This window comes from Oryza glaberrima, chromosome 10 (genome assembly GCF_000147395.1).
Source record: "Oryza glaberrima chromosome 10, OglaRS2, whole genome shotgun sequence".
NCBI classification, from domain to species: Eukaryota; Viridiplantae; Streptophyta; class Magnoliopsida; order Poales; family Poaceae; genus Oryza; species Oryza glaberrima.
This window is the reverse complement of record NC_068335.1, coordinates 19,411,842-19,439,169: the sequence shown is the minus strand read 5'-3', so window position 1 is coordinate 19,439,169 and position 27,328 is coordinate 19,411,842. Positions and strand designations below refer to the sequence as shown.

Sequence of the window (27,328 nt, the reverse complement as noted above, 5' to 3'; positions counted from 1 at the left end):
AACTAGCAACACCAGATTAAATTAGGTCCCATGGCGGTACGAGTGGTCGGTTTGGTTGACGTGACGAATTGATTACAATCAACCCGACTAAGACAACAAGGGATCCACGTGGGCCCACATGTTAGGCTTCTATATTCTTCCTCTAATCTCCCTCTCTCCTCTCTTCTCCACATGACCACATCTCTGGTCTTTCCACCTTTCCCTTCTCTTCCTCCTAGCGGCGGCCAGCGGGGAAGGAGCAAGTGGAGGTAGGGGTGTAAGTGGGTCAGCCGCGAACCCACTTATAGATCAAATAAGCGGGTTCGCGGTTTAATTTAGCATATAAGTGGGTTTTGCGGATTAGCCACTTACACCCCTAAGTGGAGGCCAAGGAAGGCTCGGGAGAAGGTAGGGGGAGCATGAGGCACCACTTTCTCCCGCGAGCTCGAGCTTTGTTGCCTCGTCAATGGTCAGCGACGCCGGGAGCCGTGGTAGTCGGCCGACGAGAAGGGGGGGGGATGGGTATACGTTATGAGATGGAGAACCGGCGGCGAAGCTCGCCAAGGAGGAGCGAGGTGGGCCAGGAGGCAGCGATGGCGGAGGGCGAATTAGAGCGACAATAGCCAAATCGAGCCCTCCTTGACGCCGTCAACTGGGGAGCCCCTTTGCGCGTCGACGCTGAAAGCGGCTTAGGGACGGAGAACCTCGACAATGCAACAACAGGAGCTCGGGAAGGCTATGGTGACGCAGGAGGACACATGAGCTTGACGAGGCAGCATTGCTGCCATGGAGCTTGGCCTCCATGCCATCAGCCACCGTGCTAGAGAGATTGGGAGCCATCGTGTTGCATTTTGCCCAAGCACCGCTGTCGATGCTGCACTATGTCCACCATTCCTTGGCAACTGAAGGGTTGCGTCGCTCCATTCCCTCTCCACCACGCGCGTCTCCTCCTTCGACCTCCCACGTGGATCTCGCCGGTGAGGATCTAAGTCACCGTCGCTGTTGTCTTGCTCCTCTCCCACCAGACACCACCCCTCTCTTGGTTGGCAAGCTCTTGCAAAAGAGAGGGATAGGTGGGGGAGAGGTGGAAGTTTACTTACATGTGGGTCTCATATGTTTTTCTTTTTTTTTTTGCCGACTAGGATGTTTTGTCAGCCAAAACATACATCCATATACCATGGACTTTATTTAATCTGGTTTTATAAGTTGGGGGTTAAGATTTCTCAGCAATGGAATTTAGGGATACGATTGAACGATAAAAAGATGAGAAACGTAAAATGGACTTATTCCTTCTAGAAATCGATTCTAAAGCCCAAACACGTATCATAGTTACCCAAACATAGAGCCCGCGGGCCTGCAATTGCAAGACGTGTCTTCATGTATGGAAGGAAACAGCGGATTCGCCAAGAAACTCATAGATTTTTCTCCGTGCATAGTTCTTAATCAAAAGGATTGCGATTCGATCACTACAAGATTGTACCTGCATTCACGTACGTAATCCGAAGTTGATCAGAGATGGCGGAGAGCGGATGGCAGTGGCTCCTGCCGGAGCTGCTCGAGGAGATCGCCGGCCGGCTGGTGACGGAGGCCGACCACGTCCACGTGCACCAGGTGTGCGCGCACTGGCGCGCCTCCACCGCTCTCCCGTCCGCCACCCGCCGGCCGTGGCTCGTCGCCGCCATCCGCCCGTGGCGGCGGATGTCGCCGGTGGGCGCCTACTCCGTGTGGCACCTCGACGGCGTCGGGCGCGTGGACCTGCGTGGCGCCTCGCCGCCCGCCGGCGTCCCGCGCTGCTGCGGCATGCCCCGTGGCTGGCTCGCGCTGAAGGACGACGACGAGCTGCCGACGCGCGCGGCTGGTGCTCTGGGATCCCACCTCCGGCGCGGAGGTCGAGCTCCCGCCGCTGCGCTCCGTCCTCCAGGTCTTCCTCTCCGGTGACCCGCTCTCCTCGCCGCCGCCGCAGCAGTGGATGGCGCTCGCGAGCCAGCAGAACGTGCCACGCGCCGACTCGCAGAAGACGTACTTCTGGCGTCCAGGGGACGCGTCGTGGAGCCTCATGACGCCGCCGAGGCCGAACTACTCCACCTCCAGGATAGAGAGCGTCGCCTTCCACGACGGGAAGCTGATCTTCGTCGACTGGCAGCAGCTCCTCGTCGTCTACGACCTCAACTCCATCGCCGCCGGGACGACGCCACCGGCGCCGCCGGCGTTCAGGTGCAATGGCTCCCGTCCTTCGCCGAGGTTTACAAGCCGCCGGCCGCCGAGTGGACGGCGCCGGCGGAGCGGTGGCAGCTGGAGTTTGGGGAGAAGGTGACGGACCTCGGCGGCTACTCGGTCTTCTTGGGGCGGGGAGAAGGGTTCGCCGTTCATGCACAAGACTTCCCTTTGATCAGAGGAAACTGTGTCTACTATGCAAGGAACGATATTTTGTACAGTCTGATGTCCTGCAGAGAATTCCATGTCCTCCGCAATATCATGAGGGGGAAGGAATTAGCAGCTGCTGGCCCTATTCTTGGTTGTGTCTCAAGAGGCCCTTCCTCCCTTCCTCAAGGAGTAGTTAGCAGTGATGAAGACTATTTTTTAAATAATTCTATTGCTTCAACAGTATTTACAGAAAAAAAGGAAAACTGAGCTTCACCAACTTCTCTCCTCTCAGATAAACTCATATGTGGGTACACTTGATTTTGTGTCGTGTGATACTAATCAGGCCAAATTCTGGATGATCGAAACATATTCAACATTCTTATTCGAAAAAAGAAACATACTCAGCATTAAATCGAGAAAGAGTAAGTTGGCATCTTGTAGTTGTAGAAATTAGTGGCATGTGCCCTTGGCCTTGGGTGTCCATTAACGTAAAAAAAAAAAAATGGAGGTCGTGTAGCAACTGGTAAGCTGAGGGATCGGAGTTGTTCCTGTGATATTTATCATTTCTGCAGTTCATTAGATAGTAAAGTCATAAAGGTAGGCAAAGCTGCTCCGGTGGAAGTCGAGATGGGCATGCATTCCCTTTGTCCAAATCCAAATAGATTAACCAGAAAAGGATATCACAAGTTTGCAACCTCAACAGTAGTGATTGTACCTTCACTTCATGATAGAAACAGTAGAGCATCAAACTGAAACCAGCGAAAGCAGGATCGAGATGCAACTTATTGTAGAACTAGATTATACTCCACGCGTTATTGCGCAATATCTTAATGTCAAATAGGTGTCGAATTTGTACTCATGTTGGGTTGAAAATTCTGCAACGAAATTTCGATTCTATTGATCCTGCTCATGTACCCCCTCTGTCCTAAAAAACCCAACCTAGGGTGTGTTCGGCGGACATAGCTATGGCTGTACAACCACAACACCTACAGCAAATGCAGTAAAATTTATATTGGCTTGTACTATACTGCAGGCAGCCACAGTCACAACTGGCTGCAATTTAGCTCAAGCGAACAACCCCCTAGTAATGGAGGGAGTACTAAGAAGAGGAAAATAGTAAAACTAAGATTGGCCATGCATGGAGTGAAGTTTGTAAAATAGAGACATCACTTGAGAAATCTCAGAATAATCATATTAACTGCGCGAAATAAAACAAAATGTATGCCCTCAATATTTTTTATAATGCACTATATAGATATGTTACTCAACTTTAAGAAAAAAATAGCTTACCCAATGCAATCCATCATGAAATACATCATGAAATAGATGATGTTGTAGACTTGCAACTGACCGTGTGCATTTTAACAGTAATTCTCGATGATAGTTCGACATTAGTAAATTGTACATTCTGCTTTTGTTAGTCAATTGGATTATGGTACTAACCTACAGGGCAGGATAAAATGATGTAATATTCTTAACAAATATAATGAGACACAAATACGCAAACTTGAAAGAAAAGAAAACATAGAGAGGCCGATGTAGTCATCTTTAACTACCACTATTGAAGGAACAATGGCTAAAACATGCTTAACCAAATCCTATGGCTATAAGAATAAAGCTGGCAATAATAATGATAAACGACAGATGATCTAGCTTACCGGTGATGCCAGTAGTTCTTCAAGTAGCTCCAGTGGCGATAACATCGAACTAAAACTGCAGCAGGACATACGGAAGCCTTGCTATGAACATCGATGATGGACGCCAGAGATGGGATTACCAAATGATCCCCAATGAATGAGAATGGAAAGAAAAAATCACATGCTCTCTTTGATTGCTCGCTTTCTTTTAAGTACTAGATGTTTTGCTGGTTATCACACTCGTTAATAAGGCTAAGCTCATTTCTCTAAAATGAGAAAAATATACTAGATTCATATATGACGAATACAAAACAAATTTTCTGACTGTCTTCCTAACCTAGATGTTTCAGTTAGGTTGAAAGAAGACAAGTTAGACATTGGTTAATGTTAGAGGCATGCCTTGAGAGCCTTTGACCAAGCCTGCCAAAATGCCATCAAAGAAGATCACCTGGCGGGCGAAGCACAAAGAGGCGAAGGCTGGACGCCGGTGATTGCCGAAAGAGGGTCGCCGGTTAGCGAAGCAAGCCGAAGGCAGGAGCCGAAGCAAATGCAATGACCTATACAACCAGGGGACGACTGATTAGCAACTGACCACCACGCGCCACCACCACACGCCTGTGGGCGCGCGGTCAAGCCAACCCCTTAGTCTCTCATATGTACTACTACAAGTATACTATCCTCCCTCTTTATTACTACTATACTATTTTATACTACTGCTATACTACTATGTGTACATATATATAAACCTTGTAGTACACTGTACAAAGTTTTTACGTATGTATATAATATATATATTTTTATACATATACATTTTTAATGTATAAAAATATATATACGTACAAAAAAAAGTTTGTATACACATATACATATTTAAAAACCGGAAAATAAACTAGACAAAAACCAAAAGAAAATCACATATACAAATTTTCTATACGCATGTATACAAACTTTGTATATGTTTGTACATATATAATTGTATATGTACATATTAAAAAAAAAGAAACAAATCATGAAAAAACAGAAAAAAGAAATAAAGAAAAATGAAAAATGAAAAAACACACACACACACCGCGCCGTTCCGTCGCCGCCCCCTCTCCGCGCGCGCCACGGCTATGCCGCGCGGGAGGAGAGGTGCACGACAGTTCGCTAATCAGCATTCGCTGCTAATGCGCTGGGCGTACGCCCAGCCTCCCGCGCGGCGCACCAGTACGTGCTACTACTATAGTACTAGTACTAGTACTACTTATTACCTCTACTACTAGTACTTAATGCTACACTGATACTACTACTATAAAACTTATATTTTTATATGTATAAAAAATATATACATGTATGCAAAATTTCTATATGTATGTATGTATGTATACACATATATAAATATAAAGTTTTCATACGTACGTATACAAACTTTGTATTCACGTATACAAACTTTATAAACCAAAAGAACCGAAGGAAAGAAACCAGAAAACCGCAAAAAACCAAAGGAAAAAATATAGAAAAACTAAACCGGGGACGTATCCGTACGTATAAAAAAAGAAACCCAAAGAAAACCGAAGGAAAGAAACCAGAAAGCTGCAAAAACCAAAGAAAAAAACCGAACTGGGACACGTGCCCCCTCCCCTGCATACGTCCTGCCGCCGCCCCCCTACGCGCGCGCACACGCCGCGCGGTGAGGGGCTGATCGCTGAATAGCCTCTTCAATTCAACCATGGAGGCCCACTGACGCCATGAAAAAGGGATAATTGGGCCCATGAGCTGCATAGTGCAATTAAAATATTATCATTACCCCTGTAAATATCCCTAACATAGGGGCATTCATGTAATATCAAAACCCTAGGATTGAAAATCCAGGGCTGTAAGCCTATAAATAGACCCCAAGAGGATGTAATGGAGGATCCAATTTTTAAGAAATAAATACAATTTCACCATTTCATTTTCCGCTTAACCAGTGAAGCCCGCCCTTTGGCGGACGTGTTTGTCGTACGACAACCGTTAACAAATCTAATTAGCCTTGAAATGTTAGAGAAGAGAGGATGATTTATCAATCATACTAACAATATCATAGTGTAAGATTTTGTAGGTAGATAGTGACAAGCTCAAACAAAAATGAGCCGTTAATGCTGATGTTTTTAAAATGGGTCTAATAGAGGGAATATTTGGTAGTTAGATTGTGGCAGTTGTTTACTCCCGTTGTTTTTTTTGGTGATAATGCTGAATAATTTGAACACCAAATACTTTATGCTTATTTCAACACTCCATGCACTCACACGAGGCTTGTGAGGCTTATACTCTACTGATTTAGCTAGAGAGTGAAGTGCAATGTGGATTACTTAGCTACATTAAAGATCTAATTTTATTGATCTAAATTCAAATTCAGAAAACATACAATCATATATTATTAGGATGAGTTTTACTTCATTGGTAATTCTAATCTTTTCGTGCCAAAAAAAATGTTTCCAAGATGTCATAATTAGAACTTGTATGCATACATACTCACAATGGTACAATCATTTATTCATATTATCAATAATATTTCTGTCTAACTAGGATTAATGCAAATTAATTTCCAACGGTAGAAAACTATTCTAGTAAGCACACGATATTTATCTATTAAAATTTACTCAAATAAATAAAACTATGTATCTATTAAACCGCTTAATCTTCAAAAACTGAAACAACTATACATTTATTTACTATGTTGAAGTTCGTGGAACTTCAGAACTATATTTTCAACAAAAAAAAATTATTGTAACACCGTGATATTAACTCAATCTACTATCAGACAAGGCTTAACAAGAAAAATAAACAGTAAAGATAAAAATAATCTATTTATGTAAGCAATCTCAGGGTAAAGGGTACAATATGTGCGTACTTATCAATGTCTAAGGCAAAAATCTGTACACATGTATAGTATCTTATAATTTAAAGCTTTTTTTTCTTTTTTTTATGGTGGATACGTATTCATATTTTGCAGTATGTTTAACACTTATGATTTTTGATAGTTTTCTAACTACACATATGTACAAATCCAAAATAACTGCATAATTCATAATGTTGAAAAGATTAAATAAATGAAAATAATCTACTTGTTTATATAGTGAACTACGTAAAGGGACAAACAAAAAATAGCATGATAAAACTAAAGTAACAGAAAAAATAAAATGGTTTCAATCAGTACCTTTCCTCCCATAATCACTTTATACACATAAATGAATACAAGATACTTAATAAACTCACTATGTACCATAACACCATAAAATAAATAAAATAAAAAATAATTGATGAAAATACTTATAAGGGCTTAGCTTTTGGCATATTTTTTATTATAAAGTTTCACAAATAATCTTAAGCAACTACAAATAAAAAATTACTTGAATAAGTTGTTTCATTATATAAACATTTATTTATTATAGAAAAAAAACTACAGCTAATTATGCAAGCATGTATTGTAACATCTTGGTTACAAATTTATAACCCAATTTTATTGATAGAAAACCATAATCCTTCACAAGCAATTTTTTCATCGGTCAATATTAATACAACAAATTACATTGTGCACACTGCACCCATGATGTGCCATCATCAATTCTTCTGGTCGACCATCGTATTGACCTACTCTGATAGCATAAATGACATGCGGGGCCTAATGTTCTCCTGTGCCATTATTTCACCTGGCTAGTTAAAGATGTGATGCTACTAAAATTAATGCTCAAAACACGCAATCCACATATCGTCGTCCCAATTCTCGAAATAGGCAGTGTTGCTCATTCTGCATGTAGAAACATTATTCGAGCGGCGAACCAAGGTTGATTGGCGCCAAGGTAAAGTGAGTAAGTACCAATACTATTTGCAAGAACAAAACGGATGGTGGTAGTGTTACCTCAATTGCTCTGAATAGCTTAACTATGATATCATCCCTTTCAGCTCCATGCAAGATGATACATAAGTACATCTCCTCATTACATATAAAGAGGTGCTGTCCTTTTGGTATCGAATAATGACTTCCTTGGGCAAATTCTGCTACCTTTGGCTGTTGGATAACAATACCATTAATGTTTGTCTCCACGACCGAATTTGGACCAATGGTATAGTTCCTTGGAATCTTAATTTGGACCGACTCGACAAAGCGTTGTAAACCCTCATTCACTAGCACAAATTTTCTCTCATGGAAATGATAAAGTAATGACGATGCCACAACATGAACTGCTTTGATAAGAATGTTACGGATCTAGAACATGAAGAGTCCATTAGGTGAATCTGGTAATGGTGGTAATCTCTCCTCTCCCTCACAGAGCAGACAAAAAATCCTGCAATCATGGTGGCCGTCCGAATCGACTATCCCAAGTACATCAAGAGATCCACCCCAACAGATTGAATTTGGGGGAAAATTTTTTGCAACTTGCATGGGAGAAAATGACCTAAAACTTGTGATTCCCCAACCAGTGGTTCTTCCAGCAAGTGTGTGGAGCATACCAGAAACGGTGGACCTGGGAATGCATCCCACCATGGCTTGCACACAAGCCTCAGCACGGCCGAATCCTTCAAGCAAAGAGCAATTGCGAACAACAAATCGTATGGAATGGTGCTCCATCACGATGATGACATAGCAGCTGAATGCATCCCCCTTCTCCACCCTGTGGCCGCTGCAGAACTCTCTGAGGAAGGGAAAGAGGGGGACTCACCCGATGCCATCGTGAGCTCCTCGAGGAGAACGTTCGCCCAGTGATGGCACAAGAACACCATTTGGTTGACGTCCTTGTCTGCAAGTCCACTGGCTGCTGTGATCCTCACGACTGCGCAAGCATGGAGCTCACCCCAGCCCGAATCCATAGGACCCTTGGAGAAGCGCTTCATCAATGGAGATGGAAGCATCAGAGCCGAAGACTTCTCCGAAGAAGGTGGAGCAGTGAACTCACCCCATGTCACAGTGCCCTCCGTGCGGAGAGCGCCCGCCTAGCGCTTGCACACGAGCGCCATGTGGGCGATGTCGTTGGTGGAGATTCCATGGGCTGCTGCTATCGTAGGCATGGCCCGATCAGGGAGCTCACTCTAGCTGGAGTCCTTGGGGCGCTCGCGCTTGGAGGAGAGTTCCATTGATGGAGGTTGAGGCGGACGCGGTGGAGTTGGAGTGGAGGAGGAGGAGGAGGAGGAGGTAGTGTTCTTTCTTGAGTTGGTGATCTGGGAGGAGGAGAAATTTCGAAATGTCTCTGAGAAATCTCAGGCGGGGGAATATTTCTCTTTTTCAGTTTTTTTCCCTTCAGCTTTACAGTAAGTGGTGGAATACTTGGAGGTGTCAATTCAGAGATTCATCTCTTGTCCAGCATCAAGCGACTGAGGGGCTCTTCAGATTGTAACCAAAATAAACCTTATTAAATTTTGGTAGGATTTATTATGTATTTACCAAAGATTGATAAGAAACTAAATATATGCACATCTTTGACAACTTTACCTAAAAAATAGTATGGTTTGAAATGACCTCAATCTGAACAGCACCGGATCCTGCGGCTGGATCCTGCGGCTCGAGATTGTATACACGCTTAGATTATGAAACTTCAAGGAGCAAATTGCATACACGCTTTGAGCCTTTGATATCAAGTACTGACATGCATGTCCAAATTATGTCTGAAAACAAATGTTCGCTAAGCCGAACTGTATACGTGTAACATTGTAAATAATATGTGGTTTTCCTTTTCGAGAAACAGAGATTTGAAGACTGAAAAACAGATAGGGGAAACATTTTATTCCTTCTTTGAGAGGGAGATAGGACAGCAGTTCACACAACCTACTCGCCTGCCACAAGCCGTTGCATCTTTATTCACAGGCTAGAGAGGATATTACGGTTTTTATTTCTTATATCACATCATATGTACCATGACGACACAACGCTACAGAGTACAAAGGAAAATTGGCCTATGACCTACCAGTCCATAAATGGGTTACAAATAACATCTGCTCTTACGCCTACTAAAACCATGAGTTCTATGATACTTCTATCTGATTCCGGGACATACTCCTACAGTCTCTTGGCCTATACTTGGCAGTTTTTCACTAGCAGCGAGCCATCAGCCAGTAATAATCCCAGCAAGGACATCACTCCTCCCTCTTGCAAATATGGTGTAGACTAGGCGTATAGCGTCTAGCCAACTGTCAATGGTCTCCCAGTTATCAGCAACCTGCCACAAGCACAACAAAACATTTGTTATGCACTCGAAACTATATACTCAGTTGTTTGTCACTAACTTGATAATGATAGCTGAGGACATTATAGGCATAGAGTTGTAGTTATCCATTTTACAAGGAAAGCAGAGAAAATAGTCCATTTGTAGATAAAGGAAAACATCTGTAATCCATTTCGATAGAACAAATGAACAATTGCAAATTGAAATGCATACCAAGAATCTAGGGCCATGAATAGTATCGATGCGAAGGCCAGCACCGGGTGGCAGGGTTAGATCAGCGCATGCTGACACAGAAACAATGTCTGCAACAACTATCCTGAAAAGCTTTCTGCCGCTGTCCACATGCCCAGGTGATTGTGATGGAGGCTGGTCAGAGGCATTGACCTACAATTTACAACACATAGCAGTTTGAGCAGGCACGATAATGACAAAGAACAATTACAGACAGCAGTAACTTCAAAATGGTCAATATTATCATCTAAAGCAAGTGCACAAAGAACAGTGGCAGAACTACCTGCTGGAGTTCTTCATGGTTCAAAACAAACCGTGACCTCTCCCATTCTTTGTGTGGTGCAATGGCACTATTTTCTGGAGGAGCAATCAAATATCCCACTTTGAGATATGGCAAAGGCAGCTGCATGACATAGAATGACAGCAAGAACAAGGTTACTTCTGCCATATCAAGAAATAAGATAAGAAGCCATGTACTGAAATAACAATGTATACTCAAAACTAAAGAACAGCAGAGTAAAAATTTGACAGGTTCAAAGTCCTATGTCTATTCGTCTTTTATCTTCCACATAAAAACGACTTAACAAAAAAAAAAGATAAGTGAATTCTAAGATAATAAATTAAGAAATAAACATATTCTAGCCATATCTTAACTACTGCTGGCTAACAACTGATAAAAATAAACAATAAATTAAGAGTTTGTCAAGAAATAAAATTAGTGTCTTACCATTGAACGAACTAATCGCAAAGCACTGCGGTAGATCTGAATTATACAAAAAGGGACATTGTCAGCTATAAAGTTTTTACGAAGAAGTCCCATACATAAATTAGAAAAAAAAAGACAAAAAGAAATACCGAGTAATTTGGCTTCAGTGCATGGGCAGCTGCAACATAGATAGCAGACTGACTGTAAAACTCGCTAGCGGACACACCTGGCTTCCCAGACCTCATTGTATCCTCAGCTAAACCGTACTGAGACATTTAATAAGACAAGAAGACAGATTCTTGTTATTATCATAAAACTTAATCAGCTAAGGTTTTCACAAGTCACTGCAGCTACATTAAAACAATAGATTATTGTTAGGTGAGTAATGGAAGTCAGGAATCATACCAAGACTGTCCCAAGATTGTATATTGCCCGATGGAAATCAAATTGCAGTTGAATTGCAGCTCGAAACTGCCAAGACATCAGAAGGGGGGCGTCAACAGCCCAATAGTTTATAGAAGATACAATCATCAAAAATGATTCTCGCACAGTAATAGAAATTGCATCTACCTTACTTATAGCTGTTTTTATGATGGTTTGCTTCTCACGAGCCGGAACAATTGCACTCAGTTCCTGCAATACAAATTCATACTCCTAGCTGAAAAAAAAATACAGCATAGCAAGTATAGCTCAAGAGCAAAGAGCTAAGGAATATCCCAGATTGAGAAGGCTACAATAACAAGAAGTCAAATGTGGGATTACCTGTAGTCCAAGACCCCAATTATTAAGAGCCTGTAATCAAAGATATAACTAATATAAGCAACAATGGCATGGGTTCTCAAGTGAGAACTGAAAATAGGGGGAGTGTGTGGAAAGAAAATCCAAGTTAATATGATCTGTCACTGTTCAACTCATAGCTTTGCCCAAAATGAAAAATGAAGAGAATGGTTAAAAGGAAGTGACATGAATTGTACAGTATTACGATTGAGGTATATCAAGTTTTGGTTTCTCAGTGGATGTAATTTTAAAATTTCTTCTTTTGGACCATTTGATGGAAGAATGAACATTCAGTGAGGCCTTTTTTCCTTAAAGGGCATATTAGGATTTAGATTAAAAAAATATATTCTAAATGTAAAGGTAAGGCCTCTACAAACGGTTCTCTACATTCTACAACCCATATGATAGCATTTTTATGGTATGGCACAACTCCATATTTTTTTGAACCTTCCCATTTCATTAATTGCATTGACGTGAATTTCTTCCACTTAAATCAAATAAGAATGTTTCTTCTTCACAAAAAGGCAAAATTTCATATCTTCTCTTTTTTTTTCCTTATGTCGTAAAGTCCTGAAGATAAGGAAAAAGGATCTAGGTTCTGACCTGCGGACTATTCCAATTTAGCTGGACAGCCTTCTCATAATTCAGTATTGCCTGCAATGGAATAAAACCATACATAACACGTGGCATCAAACTTCATTATAAACTTTAAACAGTATGACAGTGTATTCCTTGTAAAGAAAAAGATCACCTTATGTCTCAGTAAAACCTAGTAGAAAAAAATAGGTATCATTTGTTATAGATGAGTGATGGCAAAAGTTAGTCTATGCAAAACTAGAAGTGTGATTCCGGTTTCCATTTACAAGCACATAACCGAAAAAAAAACAAGTCTCAGGGTAGCATATATGCTTCAACAAAGTGATGAATCATTAGAACAACCCATTCCAAGACTATCTGGACAAGGTAGATTTGGAAAATCACCATCAAAATTTGCAGTAGGAATCAATACCTATTTCCACCAATACAGTTTGTTTCGTTAGAATATGTTCGAAACCAAACAGCGGTATTAAGAGATACGCAGAGAATTTTTTTAAGAATATGCTAGGTTGATTTTGCCCCAAATATCAAAGGCAAACTGGCTAAGGTGAGTATAGAAAAAGACAGATAAAAATAAGCCTCAAATATGATGATCACATTGTGTCAGCATAGCTTACAGTAAACCGCAAGAATTAATGTCATCACGAAGTGCCATTATGAGTTTTATGCCGCTTACTACCCAATTGGCTATTGAGAAAGTTGTGGCTTACACTGCCATCGAGATATATGAAGGAAGCAACCAACTTATTAGTATAACTAAAAAATATTATCATATAGAATTTTAACTTGATAACTGAAAGGAAAATTGCACAATGTTGATCATTTAAATAATGCAAATTGCAATCAATGGAATTTCACTAGATGAATAAACATTATACTGATAACAGGGAGCAACAAGATATATAGCATAAACATTTTAACAAAGCATGTACATGTGTGAGGCTTGTAAGTAAACCTGCTTCCAGAGCTCTTCAGCTTCTTTAGTACGACCTCGCATTTTAGCCCGATCAGCAATAGCAATAGCCCAGTTATAATATGCCTAAAAGGGGAAATGGGTGCTTGAAATAAGTACAAAATAGTCAAATATGGACATCTAATATACAGCAAATGAGAGCACTTTTTATCCACCAGAACCATAGATTACATTCTGCGGGATGATCTAAAATTCTAAATGCTTTTGATAGAGTATTGGTGGTAAAATATGGCCATGTCTCTTCTCATCTTTTCTTGGACAAGACCAACTCAGAAAATTCTCTTATCAATTCAAATTCTTCAAATCAAACAAATGTGAGGAACAAAAACTTACATCATAAAGAGTTGGGCAAAGACGGGTAGCTTCAGCATACTTTTTGCAAGCCTCCTCAAGCAATGCATCTTTGGACGAACTAGAATTTGGATCTACATTGTCTGCACTCTCCTGAATCAATATTTTGAGAAAATATTATCAATCATACATTGGTCACAGTTAAGTATTAACAACAGTACAACACAATAACTGGCACATCACATAACTTAAGAAGAATGCAGATGTACCTGGAGAACTAGGGCCCAATTATAATATGCATCAGGGTCATCATGATTTCTTTCTATTGCGCTTATGTATCTGCATGAAAGATTTTATAAGACTTGACAGAACAAGTAATTACAGATGAAGGACATTTAAAGTGTAAGATAATAGCAAGAGAAAGGATATTCAGGAAAGATAACACAACCTTTTGGCAGCAAAAGAAAGAATCCTCTGGCGAGAACGGCCTTCCTCGTCAACTCCAGTGACACTATTTATTAAGTCCATTGCAACATCATGATGGGATGAAAACTGCTGCATACTCTCTTGGCTGAAATAAATTCGAGACAGTCTCATCAATGTGTACGGAGAATGGGATAGACATGCACTATATGTTGTACATAACGCAATATTTTACCCATGATGTTTAAGAATGGAATTACAAGTGAAACATTCCATAATGTTTAAGAATTACCCATGATATTGCAAAGCAATGTACAGTGGCACGAAAAGTGGCTTTTATATATCCTTATCTAGCAGTAAAACTAACCTAAAAGAAGGTCGACTAGGTGAGAGGTCTGCTAGATTTGCTAGGGCGGTAATTTTGCTTTGCTCAACTATGACCACTGATACTTGACAAACAATTCTCATCAAAACAAAGAATTATGGTTGCAGGCTTGCATGTTGCAGCTAATCATTCCAATGCATCAATTATCATAAGTATCAGCATCACAATTCACATTGATGAGATTAACTCAACTATGGTGGTGGAATTCTAACTAAAGCAATAGTTAAACATCGAATAAAACTCTGCAGGCAACAGAGCAATTAACACTCAACGCAAACACGACTAAATCGAACTGATACGGTACATGTCGTGAGATCTGAATGGACTGCATCTCCACGAACCTGTACGACGAACCCTCGGCATCCGCCGATCCGACCCCGTTCCTCTCCCCAGACGCCGCCTTCACGCCGCTCCCGGCCGCGACCTCGTGGTCCTCCTTGAGCTCCCGCATGGCGAACGGGCGGGACCCCTCCGCCCCGAGCACCGACTTCGCCTCCTCCTGCTTCACCGTCGCCGATCGCGGCGGCTCCTCCTCCTCCTCCACCTCCACCCCCTCCGCCGCGCCGCCCCGCGCCGTCCTCACCTCCGCGGGCTCTTTCATCGCACGGACGGATCAGGGCACGGCAACCGCGCTGCGCTACCGCGGCGAGATCTCCGAGCGCGCGCGCGCCGCGGCGGCGGTGGTCTCCACTCCTCCTCTCGCCTCGCCTCGCCTCGGCTCGCGCGACGTTGGACTTGGCAAAAAAATCAAATGGCGAAGCAAAAAGCGGAGGAGACGACTGACTCCGAGGTAGGGGAAGCCGCCGCCTACGTGTCAACGGTTACGTCACCACGAGGCGAGCCGATGGGCCGGGCCCAACGGAAGGCCCACATAAGAAGCAGCCATGCTGAGGAAGGGAAGGGTATTTGGGTAAAACCACTTGTCGAGTAGTACGGTACACTGGTGCAGAGCGAGGAAGAGACCACGAGTCATGATAATGGGCCGGACCCAAAGCAGCCGTGCGTTGCGTAGTAGGCAGAGAACGAAGGGTATTTCGGTAAAACCACATGGGCAAGCAAGTAAACGGTGGACTCGGGTCGGGGTGCGCAGCGTCTCAAATACCGCGGGGTTTCCGGCGCCGCCGAGAGAGCGGAGCGTGTCCAGATCGCGTGACTCCACCACGCTCCGCTCCCCCCGCGGCCACGCGCTCCTCGTCGGCTTCCGCTTCCTCCCACCACCTCGCAGGTGAGCCAGCCGCGCGCCTCTTTGCGTGGCGGAGTTCTCTCCTTTCTTCTCGGGTGCGCGAAGAAGGGGGGCTGATTGTTTGTTTCTCTGGTGTTTTGGGGGGGGGGGGGGGGGGGGGGGAATTCTCTTTGCAGCGTTGCAGGGCGTGGGCGTGGGCGGCGGACATGGCCGGCGAGAAGAAGGTGTTCGGGTTCGAGGAGGTGGCCGGCCACAACGTCACCAAGGATTGCTGGCTCATCATCGCCGGGAAGGTTTTTTTTTTCTTTCTTTATCCTCTTTCTCTGCGATTAGTGTTTGTTTCGTGGTCACCAATTCTCACCAAGAAGGTATAATAAATCACTCGCAACCCATACTATTCATAGGAATGAGTCCAAATTATCAGCATCTGAGATGACATGACTTCAGACTTGACATGACCCCCTAACCCCTAGCTGGGATATGACCTTTTTTTAGGAAAAAATAAAAGGTAGTAGTCCTCCCAACCCCTAAGCAAACACCAAGCTCACATCATTATCCTGCTCTGGGCATAGGTTCCACACCAGCAAACCTCGTTTTGGATGTTGGGTTACTACATCCCTGGAATAAAGAATCTGCTTCAGTGTAAGAGCAAGCAAACATAAGAAAACACAGCAAAATAAAATGCTGACCATGACAAAGCTTGTGGGCACTGTGCAGAATGTTGTTGTTGGTGACTAATCGACTCGTTTCCCCTCTATCATTTAGGATAAATAAATGCGCTATCTGCCAGATGGTTAGATACTTGAAGCCAGAGGACAATACACGATAGATTGTTTACTTGAAGGGTAGAATTAATTCATTTGGGCTTGCATTACATATGGCTATCAACATATTACAGTATGTGGTGGTTGTGTAACTTGTATTTGCAAAGTTCCTCGATCAGATTCTTTTGTGGACTCATGATTGGTATGTCTGCAAGGTGTCTGTGGAGTCTCGAACAAATATGTGTTTTTAAGATGGAAAGTACCCACCATTAATCTAATGGTTACAAGGTAGAATCTATCTACCTTTTTACGTAAAAAAAAAAGAGATGGAAAGTAGGCATAATTCTATCAGTGGGTATGTCCATTGCAGGTCGAGTGACTTTCATTTAGTGTTCAGTGTGCTTAGGTACTGCATGCACCTCAAATAATGATATGGCTTACATTCAACCCACTTGAATTAGAGAGAGAGAGAGTAGTCGTGCATGGTGGAATTAAAGGAGTTATTAGTGCATTTGATTCATACGACCCTCTAAAACATTATGCATTTGTACTCCGTGTGGTCAATAGTTTTGGTTCTCTCCCCTTCACAATTATGATATTTGGAAAGTGTATGGACTAGTATGGCCTGTGTACAACGAACCATGTGCTACTACAGCCTATGCATAACAGTAGGTTTTCTCTGCAGTGAAAAAGAGATGTACCATTAAATTGTCTAGTTCCTTGGGTTAAGTAATTATGATTGGTATAGACATGCATATTCATCTCTTCCATAAGATTAGGATTGTACTCTCCCTGTCCCAAAATAAATAAACCTAGGATGAAACATTATCTAGTGTCTAGATTCATGGTACTAGGTAATGTCCCATCTCATTCTAGACGTGTTTATTTTGGGGCGGAGGGAGTATGAAGTAAAACATGGTGAAAACATTAAAAACTTATGTTTGGCCCATATTTAATGTCATCTGCCGTATGTTGCTTGCCGATACGAAATTGTGCTAATATGGAGATTTATGCACTTGACCATAACATCTCATCCTTGTTAACATCTCAGGTATATGATGTTACTTCTTTTATGGATGAGCACCCTGGTGGCGATGAAGTATTGCTAGCAGTAACTGGTGAGATATATTTTCTTTCATTTCATAATTAATGATGAAACTGACTGTCAACATTATTAAACCATTGCCATCTCAATATCAAAGCTGACCCCTCCTCTCCAATGCACGTAGGCAAAGACGCAACCAATGATTTTGAAGACATTGGCCACAGTGAATCAGCAAGGGAGATGATGGAGAAGTATCTCATTGGGGAGATTGATGCTTCAACCATCCCAGTAAAGCGTACTCATGTAACTCCCCAGCAAGCGCCCGGCAACCCAGACAAGGGCGATGACATGCTCATTAAGATCTTGCAGTTTCTTGTCCCCATCTTGATCTTGGGGCTTGCATTTGCTATCCGGCAGTACACCAAATCTGAGTAGATCTGTTATTACAATGTTGATAATCAATATGGTCCATGAAGCTATATTAGGTGAAATGATTTGGATCAAAAGAACTAAATAATGATATTTGTTGAGGGGAGCGGTATGTTGTATTGTTATATTATGGAGTATTATGTATCCCGAACATCCGTGTTACATATTTGTGCCCAAATATTGTTCATTTGGAACGGCTGGGATATGAAATAACATAACAAATGACTTTCGTAGAGTAGAACACTTCGGAGAATTCGACACAAAGAGAAGTGAAATTATTCTTCTTTGATGTAACTTCTGATATTTGTGTTCTGTTTGTTGAAGTCCTCACGAAGCAAACATCTATGCTTATGTACACAGACAAGAAACACTGGGGGTAGCCATTGATTTGTTTCTATTTTAGGTACTGGTTTGCCGGTTCCAACCGCATGTCCACTACTACCTCCGTCCACGTTAGAAAGTCTTATAACCTAAAACGAAGGTCCATATGTATATAGGCAACGCTAGAAAGTCTTATAACCTAAAACGGAGGAAGTAGAATTTGCCTCTTGCACATTGGTATGATGCTATCACACATGGATTTGCAGGATACTGATAGCGACCACAGCAAGAAAGAAATCCACACGCATAGATGGTCCAGTTACACCACTATGATCAAGAAAAGATAATGGCCTAATCCTGAGAGGCAGCTAGACTGGGACACCATGCAACTGAGCCTGTGGTACTGTAGGTCTGTAGTCCCAAACTAACACATATCCATGGAGGGAGTATTAGTGAAAAAGAGATGAAATATGACGTAAGGATGAAAATGTGTAAAGTACTACAACAAGCCGTGTACAAAATGAGTAGAGTGTATCAGTATATCACTACTCAATCCTACCGTGAAGGGTCGTTACTAGATCGTGCGCATCATCCAGGAGCTTCCAAATGTCCAGCTGCCCAGCCATGCTGTTACACTCCCTTATGATCTCATCCATGCTGCTATAGCTCTCTATTATCAGTTTCCTCTTCTGCAGCACGCTGGCCGCAATTGCATATAGTAGCAAGTCATCAGTTGGAGGGGCTCCTAACCGCAGTTTCCCCAACGATGATTTTGCAATTCCAGCACGGTTTGCTGCCTGATCGGCCCACATAACCTCCCATAGACAGAGGGTCTGCTCAAAGGTCAGCTCCCTTCGGAACATGACCACCACCATTCTGTAAACAAAGAAGCAGTCCTCAGCTTGGAGCATCTCCAAATGTCTGTAAAGATGGAAGTCCTTGTATTTGATTATCCTGGCTACCATGTTCAGTTGCCTGCGAATGCCCACTTCATCAAGCCTGAAATTATGACGGGCTTTCCTCATAAAACCAGCAAAGCACCAGAAGGCTTCAATGTCATCTTCCAGTACGGCAAGTAGAGGTGCAAGAAGGTCGCTCATGCCCTGGCAATATCCAATTTCTGGGTCATAGATGGCATAAGCCTCAAGAATTGGAACAAGGCGTGCTGCATGACGGATCCTATGTGGTTCCAAATGTTCGTAATCTTTCAGACAAACAGCTTTAGCAGATTCAATTGCCTTCTCCCTGGAAACTACAGCTTGAGATGGGGAGTAAGAAACCCATTCATCATTAGCACGAACTGCATCCAAGCGGATAATTCGTTGCCAAGTCTCAAAATCCTCAATTGTGCGTACAGATTTCACAGGACGAGCAGCCTTAGATAACTCGCTATCATTTTCCATGTTTCCTCCTGTGTTGGAATATCTCGGGATACTTTCTTGTTCATCCTCAGTTAAAGATTGCTGAACTGAGGCGACAACCATATGAGATGTTTCTACATGAGTCAGGCCACTTGATTCACTTTCTTCCTCACTAGATGAACTAGATGAAGAATGATTTCCATCTGTCAGCTTCTCAGGGCTTGTTTTAGATGTGTCATCCTGCACTTCTTCTCCTGGATTGGCAGATGGATTTTCCTCCTCACTAACAAGATGATCTTCGACAAAAGATTTTTCAGCCACTTCTTCAGATACAACGGGACCAACAGTGTCATCGCCAACAAGATGCTCTTCTACACTAGATTTATCAGGTACTTCTTCAGATCCAGCTGGATTGACAGTGTCTCCGCCTTTTTCAGAACTAACACACTCCACATGTTTGGCTCCAGCGGCTTCATTTGATTGTTTGTTCTCTTCATTGATGTAGACAGATTTTCGCAGGCAATGGTTCCTCAATAACAGATAACCTTTCCTACAAAATTCATCCACCATTACAAAGTCAACTTCAGATAACCCAGAAAAAAGAACACAAGAGGCACTAGTCAAATTTCAAAATAAAGAGTAGCAGATATAACATGTTAACTCTATCAGGAAAGGTTCTCAAGTGGATTTGGTTTGATTGGTCAGCTTTGGGCAGGTATATGAGGATGCGATAAAGCAGGAAGAACAGAGAGACATACAAAATGTGCATGCAGAAGAATGTACCTGTTCTGTGCCTTAACCGCGTCTCTTTCAGATTCTGAACTACCAAGACTGTAACTGCATAAGAATGAAAAATTCAGATCACATGGAAGCTATCTTCAAGACACAACCAACACACATATATATATGCTACAATATGCAACCACACAATATTCCTCACTGTAGCAATACATTCTTCTGACATTCTGCTGGTTGAAAGAAAAAAAAACACTTTATAAGTTGTACTTGGCACACAAAAGGAGGCGAGCCATTAGCGCATAATTAATTGAGTATTAAGTATTACAAACTTGAAAAATGAATTTATTTGTTTTTTTATAAGAAACTTCTATATATAAAATATTTGCAAAAAACACACCAGTTAGCGGTTCGGGAAACATGCTCATAATAAACGAGGGAGTAGACAATCAGATAAGCTCTTTAGAACGCACCCTTAGTAACTACTCAGCATGTGTGTACAACTGGTATGATCAGAAGTTCTGTTATGCTCCTGCACACTTAGCCTATGTTCAGAAGTTGAGATGCTAGCCTAGAAGTCTTTCCTCAAATCCAGGAGGCAAAATCAATTGTCATTTGCTCAAAGTACAAGATGATCATAGCATGTTGCCGATATAATTATTCATCTGAACACGTAAGTCCTTGACTATAGCCGTCTCGAAATTAAGTTTTCCAGAGTACTTACACTCCCAGAAGGAATGGCCAGACCTGTGCTCTGATACTTGGCTCAATCCCCTGTCACAGAAGCACATAGAACAAAATCATATAACTCCTTAACCTACACCGAATCATGGAAACATAATAGTAGAATACTTCATCCGTTTCACAATGTAAGACTTTCTAGCATTGCCCATATTCATTTAGATGTTAATGAATCTAGACATATGTATGTATTTAGATTCATTAACATCTATATGTATGTAGGCAATGCTAGAAAATCTTACATTGTGAAACGGAGGGAGTATAAACGAACAAGCAAAACTCTCTTACTCCGCTTCGAACTTTCTTCAGAAGCTTCACTCCGCCGTCCTTAAGCTTCCCCTCCGGCGTGAACAAGCTGACCCATTCATGGGGCTTAAGCGCGGCCTTCCTCCGCCGCCGCCACCACGGCGATTTGAGCCCACCTCTGCAATCAAAGCACCCGCTAGCAACTCAGCGAAAGGAAGCCAGGAAGGGAACACCACACCAGGCCTCCTAGAGGATGGGGAGTGAGGGTTGGGAGGCGACGAACCTGCGGGAGGAGACAACGATCACGACGAGCACGAGGCCGGCGGCGGCCGTGACACCGACGGCGACGGCGGTGTTCCATCGGCCGCCGCCGTGGGCTCCGCCGAGGGGGCCGAGGAGGCCCGCGGCGGCGCGCTCGACGAGGCCCCACGCCCACATCGGGCGCCGATGCCCGACGGATCGCTCCACGGCTCCCGTTCCGGTGCTTCCCCCTTCGCCGCAGCTGCCGCCGCCGCCGCGATCCCCTCCCTATGCTCTCGCGATGGATGGATTCCGGCCACCTGATTTCCTTTTTCCTTTTTTTTTTTTTTTACAATTTCCGAGCGGTTTCGAGGAAGGGGTGCGTGTAACACGTCACACGTCATGTGTCGGTTTGGTGCCTAGCAAACCAGGCCACTAGGGCACCATCAACATTAACGGCCCAACAATAGCCCACCACCTACAACGGGCTGTTCACACCAGCTACCTAGGAAAAGAATAAGTTCATTTTAGGTTCCTCCTTCTCGACGTCGAATTTCAGAAACATCATACCATATCCTTTAACTTACAAAATCAGGTTAAAGGGGGTTCTAAGCCAGTATAGCTCCTGGTTTCGTTTGACGCTTGAGCCAAAACGACACGTCGGAGGAAACCTATGCTACCTTGGGACCCTATCTCTACTATTATAGAAATTGAAGATGTTTTTACCGGTATTTTGGTACATTATCCGTGTATGAGTTGGTTTTTAAGTTTGTTTACTTTTGGAATTACATATCCGTATTTGAGTCGGTTTTTAAGATCGTTCACTTTTGGTAATACAGAAGGAATCATATAAGAAATCTGTTAAAAAAAACTCGCACGCTAACTTGAGACGATCGGACTCCTAATTGCAGCTCATGATTTTCTAAAAATATATATATATCCAAGTGAACTCCCACCGTGAATTTCATTTTAACTAAATTAAATAACAATAATAAGATTAAAATAGACTTCACCCGTTGCAACTCACGGGCATTTTTTTCAGTTAAACCAATTTTGCAAGTTAAAGGACACGCTATATATGTTATTGCGGTTTAAGAACGTTTCTGAAACTCTATGTCAAAGGAGCAAAAGTGAACTTATTTCACCTAGGGACATTAATGGCACATCCACCTCAATAGGCCCACTACAATAACAGCCCATTAAATTCAACTCCCACCAACATCACGCATAACAAGAGGCAAGGAGCACGTGAAGAGATTGTGTGGCGTAGCATGATATCCTTGCGTACGTACGTTAGATATTGCATCTTGGTAAACCCATTCGACACACCAAACGACCGAACCCAACATTTTTTACAGCGACAGGAAGCTGTCGAAATGATGCTATGGCCTAGCCACAAGCACCCATAAGCTAGGAACAGCTACAGAACGAAAAAAAATGGAAGAGAAGTTTTTATGAGCTACTACTCGCGAAATAGCCGGCTTCTTTCCAGATCATAATCTCTTCCTTAATAGCCTCTGCAAGCTGGTCTGGTCTGCTGACTCGCTGATCGAATACTCTAGCATTGCGTTCTTTCCAAATTTGCCAACAGATGAGCATGCAAGCGCTGTCGAAATTGTCCCTGTAGCCCTTCTGAAAACAGAGTCTTGCCTGCAACCACCAATCTGCCAGGTGAAGCTGTTCTGATCCCGGGATCGGGAAGGGAGTGCTGATCCATTTGCCGCATGCTGGTGAGCTAACGTGACCGAACCCAACATTATGTTCCTCCCTCCTCCCAGGTCGCTTGGTGAGCTAATGTGACCAAATCCCTCAAAATTTTGCTCCATTTACCGTTAGCTCAACGACCACTCACCTACTGATCACTCCCCCCTATAAAACCCCTCACTCGCACACCACCGCATCACGCAACACACAACCCAACTCTCATCTCATCACAACCGCGCGAGCGAGCAGTCACCTGCAGCGCGCGGCGATCGATCGATCGATGGCGTCCGTGACGACGACGGTGACGACGGGCACGGCGGCGGCGGCGGCGGCGGAGGTTGGGAAGGAGAGGGAGGGGGCGGAGGTGGTGAGCGGGGCGGTGGAGTGCTTCAAGCAGTCGATGGAGCTGATGAGGGCGCTGGGTTTCCCGGAGGGGATGATGCCGCTGCGGGGGCTGGAGGAGTGCGGGCTGGTGCGGGAGACGGGGTTCGTGTGGATGCGGCAGAAGGCGCCGTACGAGCACTACTTCCGCGGCACGGGGACGCGGGTGCGGTACGACGTCGAGGTGACGGCGTTCGTGGAGGAAGGGAGGATGAAGCGGATGACCGGCGTGCGGAGCAAGCAGCTCATGCTCTGGGTCCCCATCGTCGAGATGAGCCTCGACGGCGCCGACCGCGTCTACTTCAAGTCCAACGTCGGCATCGGCCGCTCCTTCCCGGCCTCCGCCTTCGCCGACGAGACCGCCGCCGCCGCCGCCTTCCTCAAGGAAGCCGACGCCGCTGCCGCCGCCGCCGAGAAAGAAGCCGCCGCCACAGCCACCGCCGTCACGGCCAACGAGTGATCGATGACGACCGATCATGGTGCTTTGAGAATTGTGATCGAGTTGTGACGCGCAAGAAGTCGTGAGTGGTTACGTGCATGTATCTTTTCTTCTTTTGTTTTGTTTTTTCGGTTTATGATCGGGTCTGCATATATATGTAATCACGATTAATTTCTGCATGAATAAAATCAAACAAAATATTGCGGACGAATTTTTAGTCTCTCGAGAGAAGACATCACCACCTTGTGCGCTTTTACTCACCAAACACAATATATTCATGTATAATGGAGTATATTGTTATAGGAGTATACCAAACCACTATGTATACTGAAATTCAATTACAAAACTCAATATACGCAGTAGAAAAAAAATGGATAATTTGGCTGTAAATAGTGCATTCTAGTTTAAGGTATAGTAGAAATGGTTTACATCGCCTTCATATGCCAATAAATACATAATAAGTTCTGTTGTTGGGAAAAAGAATACCAAGTGATGCCAAGAAGTCCTCAAGAAAAGATAGCTAGCTTTTTTTTCGAAACATAATATAACATAGACGCCCATATGCGCACGCGCTATCCATATGAACATACGCATGCATGCCTTATACATACACCCCACCTTTATAAGCACCTCAAAAGATTAAACGGCATATCTTGAGATTATGAAGTGTCCACCTTTACATAGTTTATCATTGAAAAAATAATTAGCTATAAATGAGAACACTTATGTCAAATCTAGAGTTGAAACATCACTGGTGGAGAAGTGCTTTTTACTCCCGGTTCGTAACCCCCCTATAGTCCCGGTTTTCCAATCAGGACTACAAATCCGGGACTAAAAATCGTTATCTTTAGTCCCGGTTCAAATAACTGGGATTAAAGATGGATCTTACCAACCGGGACTAAAAATCCCTCTTTTTAGGGGAGTAAAGAGAGAATACAGCAGTTCCAGATGGTACCGTTTCTTTTTTTTTATTTTCTCCCAAATCAAGTAGGAAGCATATCCCCAAATCAAAGTAACATCCCAAACCCACATCACAAATAAAGTAACATCACAAATCATAAAGTTACATATACACATAAATCAAATACATCACAAATTCTAAAAAATTACACACAAATCAAATACATCACAGGTCATCTCAGATCCATCCAATAAATCACAAAATTATACATGTGAATCACAAATTAAAAAAAAAAGAGAAAACAACTCCGTTGCTGCCGCCCGCCATGGCCGCCGGCCCGCCGCCGCCTGCCACGGCCGCCGGCCCGCCACTGGGCACGGCCCCGGTGGCCGCCGGCCGGCTGGGAAGGGGAGGATGGGCAGGAAAGGGGAGAGGAGGAGGTGGAGGAGAGGGGAGAGGATCGGATGAGGAAGGGGAGGAGGTGGAGGGGATGGATCGGGATGAGGATGTAGGAAGCGGAGGAGGAAGGGAAAGAAGGGGAGAGATTCGATATGTGTAGGAGAGGATAAGGGATAGGGATTATATACTACGCTTCGAATTTTAGTTCCGGTTGGTGTTCCCAACCGGGACTAAAGATCAAACCGATCTTTAGTTCCCAACCAACACCAACCGGACTAAAGATCCTCGGCCCCCGGACATCAATCTGACAGGGGATGAACCGGGACTAAAGATGATTTTTAGTCCCGGTTAGAATGCCTCTGGGGTTTTCAATCGGGACTAAAGATCATTCTTAATTCCGGTTCTTTTTGGAACCGGGATTATTGTGGTTTTGGGTCGACCCAGCAAAGTCATTTCTCCACCAGTGTATAGTGGACATATTACATCTCTAGGAGTCAAACCAATTAAGTTGCACCCAATTCATAGATAACCAGTTGAATTAAAAGCACGTCCTTTTATTTCCGATTGCATAGGTCAAGTTTATAATTGAGAGTTTTTTCAGAATGGGTTATACATATTCCGTTGTTATTTTATAACTGGAGTATTTGTATCATTTTTTGGCATAATATCGATTAATTGATCAGTGTACATCAGTCAATGGGTTTAAAAGGGATGGCGGGCAACGCGGCATCCGCGTGGGTTGGAAATTGAGTGGTTGAGCAGCCAAATTTGTGCTTAATTGTTTCAACACCCCAGCCGCGCACTGCACGCAATCAGTCACGCACAGTGAACCGATCGGGAAATGCAACAACTTCAAGACTATACAATGCAAAAGCCTTCCCCAACAAACACATTTCCAGTTATAATGAAAATGCATAATAGCTAGTCCTAATCGTTAATTAATCCAGTGAATAACTGACAACATTTTTCCTTTGTTTTTTTTTTTGTCTTCATGTGAGTTGCATCAATTTATTAGAAAGGAGTTATAATGACAAGCATTAATTAAGCGTCATCCAAAAAAAAAACATACTCAATCTATTCGTATTAGAAAGGAGTACAGTACATGTTCGGTATGGTTTGACGGCCAAAAATAGTTAGTAGTTGAGCTGCTACCAAATTAGAACTATTTTTCTTGTTTTCTCAATCTACTCGTTTTATTGCACGCAATTATACAGGGGAGGCTAATATTTACTTCTACTGACTATTGTGGTGAAACTAATTAAGACTGCGTTCGGGAGCCTTATATGAAAACAGAGTAGCGATTAGCGGATCATTAATTAAGTATTTGCTATCTTTTTTTTAAAAAAAAGATTAATATGATTTTTAAAGCAACTTTTGTCTAGAATTTTTTTTTAAAAAAAATACACTATTTAGCAGTTTGACATGCGCGTAAAAAACAAGAGAGGGAAGTTGGAACGGGAGGTAACTAACGCAGCCTAAAAAACGTGATGCAGTGACGAATTGCTAATCTTTTTCCTAAAGCAAAGGCACGTGACATTAGCAAGGGCGCAATATTAATTTTGTTGTAAAGTACTTAGAGTGGGCTTGTTCAGCTGTCATATGCCTGCAACCTTGCGTTGTGCGGCTACAGCTGTGTTGCCGTGCGGCTAGGAAAAATGGCAGCCGAACAGCCCCAGTGTCATTCCTCCGCGTCCGCGCGGACGATCCAGGAGCGAACCCGTGTTCTATAGGACGGGCGGCGACAACAATCTTAACGTCGTTTTCTATTTAGAGGCATCGTTTAGAAGATCTATTTGTGAGGATGTTGTGTGTTTGTTTTGTTTTTTTAGTATGATAAAATGTAGACGAATGGTTTGTTTGTCCTTTTCTTTTCTCTGACTATAGCTTATGAGGACTA

At 43.1% G+C, this 27,328-nt stretch overlaps 4 protein-coding genes across 4 annotated transcripts; 2 read left to right on the top strand and 2 right to left on the bottom strand.

The window, feature by feature from the left end:
* Positions 1-9,685: 9,685 nt before the first annotated feature.
* Positions 9,686-15,308, bottom strand: LOC127753071 (protein HLB1-like). The gene is made up of 14 exons (XM_052278528.1): positions 14,884-15,308; positions 14,183-14,305; positions 14,004-14,073; positions 13,777-13,887; positions 13,426-13,509; positions 12,477-12,527; positions 11,859-11,888; positions 11,667-11,729; positions 11,502-11,567; positions 11,246-11,362; positions 11,118-11,153; positions 10,674-10,793; positions 10,373-10,543; positions 9,686-10,153 (listed from the first exon to the last, which is right to left on the bottom strand). The coding sequence occupies exons 1-14, from the start codon at positions 15,141-15,143 to the stop codon at positions 10,043-10,045; spliced, it is 1,413 nt and encodes a 470-aa protein (XP_052134488.1). The 5' UTR covers positions 15,144-15,308; the 3' UTR covers positions 9,686-10,042.
* Positions 15,309-15,626: 318 nt separating this feature from the next.
* LOC127753073 (cytochrome b5) lies at positions 15,627-18,206 on the top strand. The gene is made up of 4 exons (XM_052278530.1): positions 15,627-15,767; positions 15,902-16,018; positions 17,541-17,607; positions 17,719-18,206. The coding sequence occupies exons 2-4, from the start codon at positions 15,932-15,934 to the stop codon at positions 17,967-17,969; spliced, it is 405 nt and encodes a 134-aa protein (XP_052134490.1). The 5' UTR covers positions 15,627-15,767; positions 15,902-15,931; the 3' UTR covers positions 17,970-18,206.
* A 527-nt stretch (positions 18,207-18,733) lies between these two features.
* Positions 18,734-21,957, bottom strand: LOC127753070 (rab GTPase-activating protein 22-like). Its single transcript, XM_052278527.1, has 5 exons — positions 21,651-21,957; positions 21,410-21,545; positions 21,105-21,154; positions 20,429-20,482; positions 18,734-20,195 (listed from the first exon to the last, which is right to left on the bottom strand). Exons 1-5 carry the CDS (start codon positions 21,803-21,805, stop codon positions 18,830-18,832), a joined length of 1,761 nt encoding a protein of 586 aa, XP_052134487.1. The 5' UTR covers positions 21,806-21,957; the 3' UTR covers positions 18,734-18,829.
* A 1,536-nt stretch (positions 21,958-23,493) lies between these two features.
* On the top strand, positions 23,494-24,342 carry LOC127753072 (uncharacterized). The gene has a single exon (XM_052278529.1). It carries the CDS (start codon positions 23,592-23,594, stop codon positions 24,150-24,152), a length of 561 nt encoding a protein of 186 aa, XP_052134489.1. The 5' UTR covers positions 23,494-23,591; the 3' UTR covers positions 24,153-24,342.
* Positions 24,343-27,328: the final 2,986 nt, after the last annotated feature.

Excerpts from the sequence above, each read along its gene's own strand:
- LOC127753071 (XM_052278528.1), bottom strand. The coding sequence starts at position 15,143 with ATGAAAGAGCCCGCGGAGGTGAGGACGGCGCGGGGCGGCGCGGCGGAG. Across the intron at positions 14,306-14,883 it reads GCCGAGGGTTCGTCGTACAG|CCAAGAGAGTATGCAGCAGT; the intron begins GTTCGTGGAGAT and ends AATTTATTTCAG. Across the intron at positions 11,730-11,858 it reads ATTGGGGTCTTGGACTACAG|GAACTGAGTGCAATTGTTCC; the intron begins GTAATCCCACAT and ends TTTGTATTGCAG.
- LOC127753073 (XM_052278530.1), top strand. The coding sequence starts at position 15,932 with ATGGCCGGCGAGAAGAAGGTGTTCGGGTTCGAGGAGGTGGCCGGCCAC. Across the intron at positions 16,019-17,540 it reads GGCTCATCATCGCCGGGAAG|GTATATGATGTTACTTCTTT; the intron begins GTTTTTTTTTTC and ends TTAACATCTCAG. Across the intron at positions 17,608-17,718 it reads AGTATTGCTAGCAGTAACTG|GCAAAGACGCAACCAATGAT; the intron begins GTGAGATATATT and ends CAATGCACGTAG.
- LOC127753072 (XM_052278529.1), top strand. The coding sequence starts at position 23,592 with ATGGCGTCCGTGACGACGACGGTGACGACGGGCACGGCGGCGGCGGCG.
- LOC127753070 (XM_052278527.1), bottom strand. The coding sequence starts at position 21,805 with ATGTGGGCGTGGGGCCTCGTCGAGCGCGCCGCCGCGGGCCTCCTCGGC. Across the intron at positions 20,483-21,104 it reads TGGCCATTCCTTCTGGGAGT|TTACAGTCTTGGTAGTTCAG; the intron begins GTAAGTACTCTG and ends ATTCTTATGCAG. Across the intron at positions 20,196-20,428 it reads GCGGTTAAGGCACAGAACAG|GAAAGGTTATCTGTTATTGA; the intron begins GTACATTCTTCT and ends TGAATTTTGTAG.